The following is an 11289-nucleotide window of genomic DNA, read 5'->3' on the forward strand; positions in this document are numbered from 1 at the left end:
TTAGATAGGGCCTAAAGGAGATCAAAGGGAAATAATGGGATAGAGGCGTAGAGGAGGAGGAGAAGGAGATGAGGTTAGAAGTAGTTAGTTTTTTTAGAAGTGTTAAGAGAGTTGCTGCTCTTTGAAGAGCTCTGTCTTCAGGAGTTTCTTAAAGATAGTGAGAGATTCTCCTGATCTAGAAGTGGAAGGAAGTTTAATTATGAAAGCTATTGAATTAATGGATTCACACACTCTCAACATAAACGTCTTGTTGTTCTTCTGTGCGTCTTCAGTACCCACTTGGATATTTCCCCGAGGCATTATTCCGTGAGGACACACCCCTGGACCTGATTGCAAAGTTTCAAGAGGATCTGCGTGTTCTTGATAAGAAAATTGAAAAAAGGAACAAGAAGCTTGATCTTCCATACACTTACTTGAGTCCAAAGAATGTGGATAATAGCATTGCCATTTAGAGTGAACAAACTGACAGAGCATTTTTCTAGAATGCATAGCGCCCAACATGCACGAAAGAACAAGAGAAAGAAAAGAGAAAGTAAAAAATTATATAATCAAAATATATTTAGAAGGGTGATGAGCTGTTTCTTTCATTCTTTTCATTTATAGCAAAAATGCTGCAATTTAAATACTTCTGCTCTTAAAATAAAGGTTGATTCTTTAGATGATTATTTGAGTGATGCTAATGAAGAGCCACTTGTGGTTCTATAAAGAACGATGTTTGATACAGAGATTTGTGTGAACAACCTTTTAAAGATCTTCTACAGATCTTTCACTTGATGTAAATTTTTTAAACCAATTTATAGTTAGTTTCACACTTTTTACAGAAGCTGTTCTTCTGTGACATCATTCAAAAAAGACTAAACTTGTAAACTTTACAGTGCATTCAGCATTTTACAAATTCTACAAATTCTATTTTCCTCAGCTATCTAAATACTAAATATCACATGACAGATGCTGAAAGGCCGGTTTTATACACATACTAATACTATCATGCAGATATTTGCATGCAACATAATTTACATATAGATTTTTTTTTCCATGTTTTTCAGGAATTAAGTGCATAATCAGGGAGAGGTACTATTAACAATTTTTAATCATTAATAGAGCTGTAGATAAGAAGCTTAATGCATTTTATAACCACATATAGAAACTGGATCAGGCTCAAACACCTCTACATTTACATTTACAGCACAGAGTCATTTCACAAGAATGGTGGTAAAGTAGCCCTTCTTTGGAGAGTAGTTAATTAGCATAAAATGCATCCTCAATATAGAATGAATTCCAGAGTCACATATTAAAAACTAATTGTTTTTAAAAGGGCAGATCTGTAACGTCTGATTGGATGGCTTCAAATTTAAAGGCCATGTCATGGTTTAAAAAATGAAAGGGTTAATAGAGACAGGTGAGAGAGTTAGACTGAAAAGAACAAGCTGACTTCTGTTTAGAGAACTGAAAGGAAAGGACATATTAGGAAACGAGACACTCTGCCTGTCTGAGGCCATGATACTGCACTTATTTTACTGTACCTATATTGATCAGATACATTTAATAGTTTTGATTATTTTATGTTTACTTCCTGGTATTTGTTCTTCTTTTTGAATCAAGAACATTTTTGTAGTATGATTTTCTTCTTGAAATAAATCTGATAAAAGCTATTTTGAATTCTGTACCATTTTTTTACGATCTGTAAAGTCACTATACTTTCACTTGCTGTTTTCAGGTGTCAGTGCTGCTCATTTTTTATATCCTTCTTACGTACAGTTTTGATTCCACTGCACTAGAAAAACACCACCAGTTAAAAACTGAACCATTTACATACATTTTATCATTACTATACTAGAAAAGTGTCATAAGAGAAGAATTATATTATAAACAACTAAAATATATAGTGTTTATAAAGCCTATAAAAATGTGTTTAATGAGTTTAATAATTTAATATCGCTGATAATCTCATACACATTAATCAAGACAAATCATATGTTCCATGTGAATGTAAAATAAACACAACAAAGATAACATAAAATCAATAGTTTTAAAAACTCTCAAAAATAAATATCTAAAAGTTCATGTAAATGTTTAAATAAAGTCTTAGAATTAATAGATTTTAATAACTGGTATAATAATAATCTCTGTAATCCTGTTAGTTCTGATTCATGCTGCTGCTGGTTTATGTGGTTGATGATTTTATTCTATGGTTGTATTTGATAAATTAGAAATGTGATTTTGAGCTGTTTCTGAGATGAACAGTAACTGTAGTGTTGAGGTGCAGAAATGGAACCCAAACTTTTGTACATTTTGGTGTTTTGTAGTATTAATTAATAACATTGTTAGAATTAAATATAATCTAATATAATAAAAGTAGCATCTGTTTACACAGTGGGTTTATTGTGTTAATAATATTTAAAAATGTTCGTCTCTGATTATCTGGTGTTAAAACAGGGATTCAAATATAAAACTACCAAACTACATACATTAATGCTTATAACTGAACTAAAACGTTGTGGTGACTTTTTCTAAAAATAAATATTTTTTATATATAAATGTGATTTTTCTCAGCTCAGATTAAGCTCGACTGATTTTTAAAGGAATTATGCGAGACCTGCTGTATTTTTGGTAAAACTGCACAAATAGAAGTTCTATTATGAGTGGGTCAGAATTCTCTTAGGTTAAGATTGAGCTTCAGAAATACCTAATTTACAAAGAAAAAACTCAAAACTTTAAGAATGTTATTAAGAACAAGATTACGAGGTTCTTATTTCTCAACCCTCTCAGCCTGATCCTGAATCTGAGTCTCTCCTGGATTAAAGTCTGTAATCAGACTGAACAGCTTCTATCTGCTCTTACTGAGAGTAAAAATCACATGTTTAGATTAATCTTCACTTTTTATTCTAAATAAATATAATACAAAGAAAACACATCATTCTAGAAATCAGATTCATTAACATGATTAAAACAGATCAGATGATAAATAGGAGTTTCTGACTGAAGGGAGAGACATGAATATTAATAATGTGAATCACTAGAACCAAGGGCGTAGGAGCGGGCTTGATATTGGGGGGGACACATTTGCCAATATGAATCCAAGCCCACCCAATAGTTTCCTAGAACAACATTTGTGGAAATTACTTTTAATTAAAAGTAAATTATTATTATAAGGTGATTTTACAACCTAAACATGTTACTCCACATTACAGCTACTGTTGTTAGAAAAAATATGCAAGCAATGTCTGAATTATGTACATATGCCAAAAATTTTCAGTTATCACCTAATATTTAAAATAATATAACAGATTATTATTATTGTTATTATTATTATTATTATTATTATTATTATTATTATTATTATGTATTGGCATGTCAATTCTGTCGTATATTTACATTTTCTCCTGCACTTTTATTTTTTTCTACTGAGAGCTCTTCTTAAGATGGTGTCCTTTTATGTAAAAGAATGTAACTTTACGTTTCATAGAGATTTTTATAAACGTCAGGATAAGTGGTCTTACTGTGAAATACAAATGAACAGAAGTCACGTTACAGCAGTGTTTCTCAACCCAGTTCTTATATATTCTTATAACATATTAAAACTGTTCTGCATATTCTAGAGCTTCCTCTGGTGGATATACATGATTAATTTAGGCTCCATAGGGGGCTAAAGGATTTTAACAGGTAAACTCAGTAAATGACTGTTTATTAGCTGATCAGGTGGAAAACACTAGTTTAGGGCAGTGATCGGGGTTAAGTAACTGCTTTAAACTACCAACTTAAAGTACTGTTCGAAATTCTGGCTATCATCTACATCCAGCTTCTAGATAACTAGTTAGTTAAATCAATTTTCGTTCATTATAGCTCACAGTAAGTCCTGTAATCCTAAATGAATAAACAGTTTGGAAATTAAAGTGATTAGCTGATCAGGTACAGGGAAACATTACATATATATTTTATTTTTTTCCTTTAACCCTGACTCCCAATCTAGCTAATTCCAAAGATAAGCTTACACACTAACACAGCTGCAGTTTATTAATCACAGTGGGTTTAAACTGTGTGCTGATTCAGAGACGTGTATTTTTAACCAGCTATCAGAAACATATCATCACAGTTGAAGTGGTTAGACTATCGTTACCTTTTTTTATTTTAGTAAAATCTCCGTATATCCAGATCTGTTTTAAAATCAGCTGAAGCTGCTGCAGCCCGATCCCGCTGCTAAATCTCACAGCGAGGGGGCGGGGCTTCCCCAACAGCAAACTGCCTCTGCTCCGCGCGCCGCAAAACCAGCATGCTGATTGGCTGTTTCTACTGGGAGGCGTGACTTAATACCTGAACCGGCTCCGTGATTGGTCCGGTCTGTCTCCTCATTAATAGTACAGCTGACCTGAGCGAACTGATATCATTTTTGGGGGGGACAAATCCACGGTTCCTACGCCTATGACTAGAACTCAAGAAAACCAAAAACATAAAAAATAAACAAATGAATCATCTCAAACTTTTTTTATTAATATAAAATAAAATATCAATTTTATTTCTTAATTGAAGAGTTTGTGATTTTTACTGTCAGACTTTTTAGTTCAATTGTTTCATTATATCACTGTCAGAACAAAACCTTGTATCTTGTTTTTTTTGTATCTAATTTTTTTTGGTTATGAAGATTTATTGTGTTTTAAAGTCTATGGAGTACATTTTGCGCCAAAAGTTTAACACAAAAAAATAAAATACATAATCATAATTTTAAGAATCAAAAGGAAAAATTGTATGCTGCAAATTCAAAAGAGAAAAAATATAAATCAAATATATATTTGCAGCTGTAAATATATATATATTTATTATATTAGATATATATTATTACCTTGAAACTGGCAGGCCCAACTGACCAATGGAGATTCAAGGGGAACGACTTCTTCTAAGCCCCGCCCACCCGTGAAAAGTGTGCCAAAATTTAGAAGTAAAAAACTGAAGCAGAAGAAAAAATTCCAGAAGCAAATTCTTTATCAGAAAAAGCCAGAAAAAATCCACAGGAAATTCACAAAAATACAAAAATAAAAGCAAAGACTTGCAAAATCCAAACTGAAATAATTTTCAAATAACTGCAAAGTATAATAATCAAGTATATAAATATGTATTTGCTATATATTTTATATTTTTTCTCTTTTGAATTTGCAACATTTTTTTAATTTGACTGCAGATTTTATTACGTAAAACTTCTGCCACAAAATTCACTCCATAAAGTCAATAAAGAAACTTAAAATAAATTTAAAGAGACAAAAACACACAAAGACACACACACACACACACACTCTCTCTCACACATACAGATACAGATCAACAAAATAATCAACTAAGAATCATCACCAGTCCACCAAAATAACACCTATAACCTCTAACTCCTCCATATACACCCATTCTAACCCCCCCCCCCCCCCAAAACAACCCCTCCCCCCCTACAGTGTCCCAGAATAAACACACATTTCTATTCTTAACACAATTCTTTTCTGTATCATCTGAACTACTTTCACTTTATTGTGGATCACAAAACCTCACAGATGATTCATAATAATTAATCCAGACTCCAGCGTAGAGGGGCTGAGTGAATGTGGTGTGGACTGTGTGTAGGAGGGTCATTGTATCAGAGACGCTGTAGAAGGACAGAGTTCCTGCACTGTGATCCACATACACTCCTATTCTGGAGGATGGAGGAGCTGAGATCTTAGTCTCAGTGTTGTTGTACCAGAAAGAGAGAGAGGGAAAACACTGCAGACTCCAGGACTGATCATTGTGTCCTAACCTGCATTTATTACCCCGTCCTTTCCTGCTGATCCCTTTATATGATACTGATATGTACACACATTCCCCAGGACTGCTCCACTCAACCTCCCAGTAACAGCGTCCACTCACACTCTCCTTACTCAACACCTGACACCTGCAGTCAAATCTCTCTGGATGATCAGAGTAACTCTGAAATTTATTACTGCGCTTCATCACTCTGTTGTTCTCAGACAGACTGAGATACTGATGTGCTGTGTTTGGATCCAGAGTCAGTCGACAGAAATCTGAAGGATAAAAGAGAAAAAAGTGTTTTATTTATTTCTTCTTCACATAATAAACATTGATAATAAAGTTGAAAATGTTCTTTCTTGTATATTTATTCAGTGTTTAAAGATCACTGAGGTGTTTATTTCTACTTACACTGTAGAAAGTCTCCTCTGGTCTTTGGTTCTGAGGGTAAAATCATCTGAACTGCTGAAACTGTGGAAACAGAAACCAAATGATCCAACAGAATAAATGAAGAAAACTCTTTATTCAGAAAGAAACAGTTACAGATATATAATCATCTTTCAGGTTGTAAAAATATTTAAAATGTAAAAAAATGTATTGCAAATTTCCTTTTTCTTTCTAACTTTGTTACATGTATCACATTTGTATTTAATAATTATTATATGTGTTATAATGTAGTTTATTGCTCAGACAGAAGTTGTGCTTTTTCTAATAGACAAAATGTCTCTGTGTAACTTTTGTTAGTGGTTTTTAAACACCTGTAATAAAGCATTAATAACACTGTATAGCTGCTGCAGGTGAGCTGGGAGCTGATTGGAGAAAAGCTCTGGACTCTCTATAGAAGCCCTGAAGAGATTCTTATTAAATGATTAAAAATAAAGAAATTTAGAGTAATTTTAATATTTTATCCATCAAATCTACATAAAGTCATCTTCTATTCATTCTGAGTAATACTGTGGATTTATGTTAATCAGGGTCACATGATCTTCAGTGTGTTTCAGATCAGATCTCCTCCTCTTACCCTGTGGAGAGATTTTACTGAATTCCTTCCTGCAGAATTCCTCCAGTCGCTCTTTCAGATCAGAGAGAGATTTCCTCACTCCATCAAATGAGAGATGATGATGGACAGTGATGCTGGGTGAATCTTCACCTCCAGAAGAGACACTCACAGACTGGAATCTCTACAGAGAGTGAAATAGAGCTTTACTTTACAGATCTGTAATCAATAGGTAGTAATGTGGTAATACTGTGGTAACAATTTGCAGAAATCTGTAAAATAAAGATCAGTTTTCTTGTTGTTACTAAATAATAGATCATTATTTAATAAAATGGATCAGCAGTGAAAACATGCTGTAAATCATCCTTTAAAAGAGTATTTCCATTTTTTCTAAAATAGTCAGTAAATGTGGTAAAATCAGAGTCATAACTGAGCATCTGTTATTCATAATTATTACATTGTTAGAAACATGATGTTCATTTGCTCTATTAAACGTGTATCAGCATATTACACTCTTTCTCTCCAGTGAATGTGAGGTTTTATAACATTGGAGTGATTTTCCTCATAAACACTGCAGCAGTTCTGCTGAAATGATTCTGTATTGAAGCTGTAAAATATTAATTTACCTGTTTCTGCTGTTTCTTACCTTTAATATATTTAAATGATCAGGTACAATATATCACACAAACACATTAAGAGGACATAATTAATGATGATCATTTAAAATGTAAAAATTAATTATTTCTTTCATGTTTCTTTATTATTTTCTCTCTCAGCAGCTGATAGTATCAGTTCTTTAAAATGATGAGAATAACTGAACTAAAATATAAGAAATTAAGCTTTATCATTAAATGCTGTTGATTTAGTTCATTTTCTTGTGTTTCTTTTGCACATTATGCAGTAAAATCAGCTGCTTTTATTTTTCTACAATACTAACAGTCTAGGAGGATCAGGAACTCTGTACATCTGCAGCTGAGAAGAAAATCATCACTTTAATCTCACCTTCTCTCTACTAATCTGTTATATTAAATGTAAATTATAAAGTAAATACAATATGAATGTCACTGACAGCAGCATTTATCATTTCAGCAGTGGAAATCAAAAGTACTTATAAAGTAAAAACATGATTAGATAAATATATAAAACATTTAATGAATCTTGTAAGTATATTTTCAGATTCATCACTCTAATTTTACAATAGACAGCACTTGTGCTAGATTTATCATTACTGAAACCTAAATTAGTTAAAGCCGTTAAATAAAACTAAATATGTAAAAAATATATAACAATTGTCAGGAGCGACCCGTGCAATACCCCTCCCCGACTTAAGAGGAGCACTTGTTTTTAATCTGCTCATTATCTAGTGTATTTAAGACTGCTCATCTGTTAGATCTACGCGAGGTCTTGTTTTTGTAAACTTTTCTGAGCGTTATTCTTGTATTATAGTCTGTCTTGGTTTCTGAACTTTTGTCTGTTTTTTTGACTACGATTTTTTTATTGTCCTTTTTTTGCCTTGTTTGCCTGTTATTGTTGCCTGAGGTCTTTTTTAATAAACCTGCACTTGGATCCCATCTTCTATGGTTTGCTCTGTTACAACAATTTAGGGGTGATGTGCGGTGATATCTGCTGTAGTGTTCCGATTCCTTCTGTTCTTATAAATTATTATAAGTATATAAACTATAAATATAAATTGTTTCTGTAGATCAGACAGTGTTTGTTACCTGGAGGAAGTGGATGTGATCCTCTGTGTGTGAAAGCTGCTCCAGCTCAGTGTTTCTCCTCTTTAGATCAGTGATCTCCTGCTCCAGCTGCTCCAGGAGTTCTTCAGCTGCACTCAGTTCAGTCTTCTCCTGATCTCTGATCAGCTCTGTTACCTCAGAGCGCTTTTTCTCAATGGAGCGGATCAGCTCAGTAAAGATCCTCTCACTGTCCTCCACTGCTGACTGTGCAGAGAGCTGTTATATACAAAACACAAAACATTTATAAAAACTGACTGTAAAGCATGGTGGAGGGAGCATCCTGGTTTGCTGCATCAGGATCTAGACATCTTTGGATTATTGATAGATCATATTAATAATGAATGTAAATGTGTATCATTACAGTTAACAGGAGAATTTAAGGGCTGCAGTTCATGATCTTAATCTGAAGAGACGTTGGGTAATGGAACAGGAAGGTGAACGCTGCTGAAGGGGATCTACAGGTTATTAAATCTGAGTGTTGCTGTTTCTCCACACTCTTCATTTTAACTGTAGATGAGTTACTTCTCATTGGCAGTGTGTCTGTACACTGAGTGTGATGTGAAACAGCTGCTCCAGCTGTTCTCTGTTCTCTTCTCACCTTAAGAGTTTTCACAGCCTGTTTCACCTCCTGCAGCTTCTTCTGTTTCTCCTGGATTCTCTGCTGGAATTTCTTCTGCATATCTTTCACTTCACTCTGGAGAAACAAAGTCAGCTCTTTATGAAGTGTGAGAGAGGAGGTGAATTATTAATCAGAAGATTGAAGTTTATTGTTTCTGTAATGGACTCTGGTACTGTCTGTAGTTTGTGTTGTGAAGCTGAAGAAAGACTGGTAGAAGGGTGTTGGCTGACTAAACCAGTCTCACCAGTTTACATCAAATATAATCTCAATGTTTCTTTCTCTGAACTCATTTACTTTTACCTGATCAGACAATCAGTAAAGAGCACATGCTGAATATTACAGAACTAGAAATTAATTCAATTTAAAATAAATCTGAATTTCTTACCTGTTTCTGTGTTCTTTCTGTTTTAGCTGAGACTGTATCGTGACCTTTGTGTTCCTCCATCGTACATAAATAACAGATAAACTGTTGATCAGTACGACAGTAGATCTCGATCAGTTTATCATGCTGAGAGCAGATCTTCTCCTGCAGCTGTTTGGAGGCTTTGACCAGCTTGTGCTTCTTAAAGGCAGGAGACTGATAGTGAGGTTGGAGATGAGTCTCACAGAAAGAAGCCAGACACACCAAACAGGACTTGGTGGCTTTGAGTTTTCTCCCAGTACAGAAATCACACTCCACATCTCCAGCTCCAGCGTAACAGTGAGCAGGAGAAGCAGCTCGGACTTCTGTCTTCTTCAGTTTCTCCACCACTTCAGCCAGCATGTTGTTTCTGCGTAGAACAGGCCTCGGACTGAACGTCTCTCTGCACTGGGGGCAGCTGTAGACCCCCCTCTGATCCTCCTGATCCCAGCAGCCATTAATACACACCATACAGTAACTGTGTCCACAGGGAATAGCTACTGGATCCTTCAGTAGATCCAGACAGACTGAACAGCTGAACTGATCCTGGTCTAAAATACTGACCTCTGCCATTTTCCTGCTCTCACAGACTGAGAGAGAGAGAGAGAGAGAGAGAGAGAGAGAGTGTGTGTGTAAGTGAGTTTCGTTTTCTCTGAAATGAGTAGGAGTGTCTTCCTGGTTCTCTGTTTACTGGAGAGTCAGACAGAAGGAGGTGGAGAGAAAGAGAGAGAAAAGAGGAGGAGTTTAGGTCTATGAAGCTTTAATCCCTTCTTCAGGTCAGCAGTTTGATGATGAGAAGAATAGATCAATAATAGTTCAATTCAATTCAATTTTATTTATATAGCGCTTTTTACAACAAAGGTTGTCACAAAGCCGCTTTACAGGAAAAACAGGTCCACGCCTCTTATGAGCAGCACCACAGAGATGCCAATTTTATGGTGACACAGTGGCAAAAAACTCCCTTAAGAGGAAGAAACCTTGGAAGGAACCAAGAACCCATCCTACTCGGGTTGACCCGCTCAGTACAAACAAACAAAAAACAAATAACAGAACAAAACAGTACAGAGAATTTATGTGAACTATGGCTAATATAACAGGTACTAATTTATGAATATAAGAACTATAGGGCACAAACTATAGAGCTATGGCTAATACAAAAACAGATACTGAGTGTGTTAATGTTAATCAGTGCAGGGTTGCAGAGCCGGAGAACAACACAGCGGGCTGTGGAGAGCCAGGCTGGGAACATCAGGAACAGGGCATCTCCATACATGTAAAAGAGATAGATAGAGAAAACAGAAAGGAAAGAAAGAGAAACAAGAAGCAGGAGTTAGAAGGGTTGTGTAATAATTCTGATGAGTAGAAGGACAGGGCTGATTCCTGAAAGCTGGACCCACAGACGGACACATCCAGGAAGACCGGCCGGCCAGGCGTCTCAGCACATGTGAGAAAGATAGAGAGAGAGGGGAGGGAAGAAAAAGGGGTTAGAATGTTTTTTATAAAACTCTGCTGGAGTGGGATGGGCTCTTGAAAGATCAATAAAGCTCAATAAAGCTTTAGGTTTAAATACAGTTCTCTTCTTAATGTTTGGGACAGTTAGTTAAGAGAGAGAGAGAGAGAGAGAGGACTGTGTTCACACCATGTTCTGTGTTTTTAGTTTGGTTTTAAATCTCTTATGTTAGAAATACTATTAGAACTATTTTACCTGCATGTTTCCTGCAAGTTTGTTTTAATGATTTTAACTCTTTGTTTTAGGGATGTGTTTTGTTTT

The 11289-nt window shown here is 34.9% G+C and overlaps 2 protein-coding genes across 12 annotated transcripts in view; one reads left to right on the top strand and one right to left on the bottom strand.

Annotated features, from left to right (window-relative positions):
* The window catches only part of LOC111188802 (tripartite motif-containing protein 16-like), an 85857-nt gene extending 75716 nt beyond the window's left edge, over nt 1-10141 (bottom strand). Inside the window, exons 1-6 of one of the 2 annotated variants that reach the window (XM_049467091.1) lie at nt 9504-10135; nt 9098-9193; nt 8482-8715; nt 6785-6944; nt 6175-6234; nt 5411-6038 (exon numbers count right to left, since the gene is read on the bottom strand). In XM_049467091.1, the coding sequence (XP_049323048.1) occupies nt 5506-6038; nt 6175-6234; nt 6785-6944; nt 8482-8715; nt 9098-9193; nt 9504-10091 (1671 nt within the window). In that variant the 5' untranslated portion in view covers nt 10092-10135 and the 3' untranslated portion in view covers nt 5411-5505. Of the gene's footprint in view, nt 1-5410; nt 6039-6174; nt 6235-6784; nt 6945-8481; nt 8716-9097; nt 9194-9503 lie in introns of those variants that run through there. The other variant, XM_049467096.1, reaches the window with a different exon arrangement.
* The window catches only part of LOC103036852 (polyunsaturated fatty acid lipoxygenase ALOX15B-like), a 98940-nt gene that overhangs the window by 12869 nt on the left and 74782 nt on the right, over nt 1-11289 (top strand). The window contains exon 15 of one of the 10 annotated variants that reach the window (XM_049467010.1): nt 273-1652. The exons of the other annotated variants lie outside the window; for them this stretch is intronic. Coding sequence (XP_049322967.1) covers nt 273-452 — 180 coding nt within the window. The 3' untranslated portion in view covers nt 453-1652. Of the gene's footprint in view, nt 1-272; nt 1653-11289 lie in introns of those variants that run through there. 10 annotated transcript variants of the gene reach the window in all.

This window comes from Astyanax mexicanus, chromosome 1 (genome assembly GCF_023375975.1).
Source record: "Astyanax mexicanus isolate ESR-SI-001 chromosome 1, AstMex3_surface, whole genome shotgun sequence".
NCBI classification, from domain to species: domain Eukaryota; kingdom Metazoa; phylum Chordata; class Actinopteri; order Characiformes; family Acestrorhamphidae; genus Astyanax; species Astyanax mexicanus.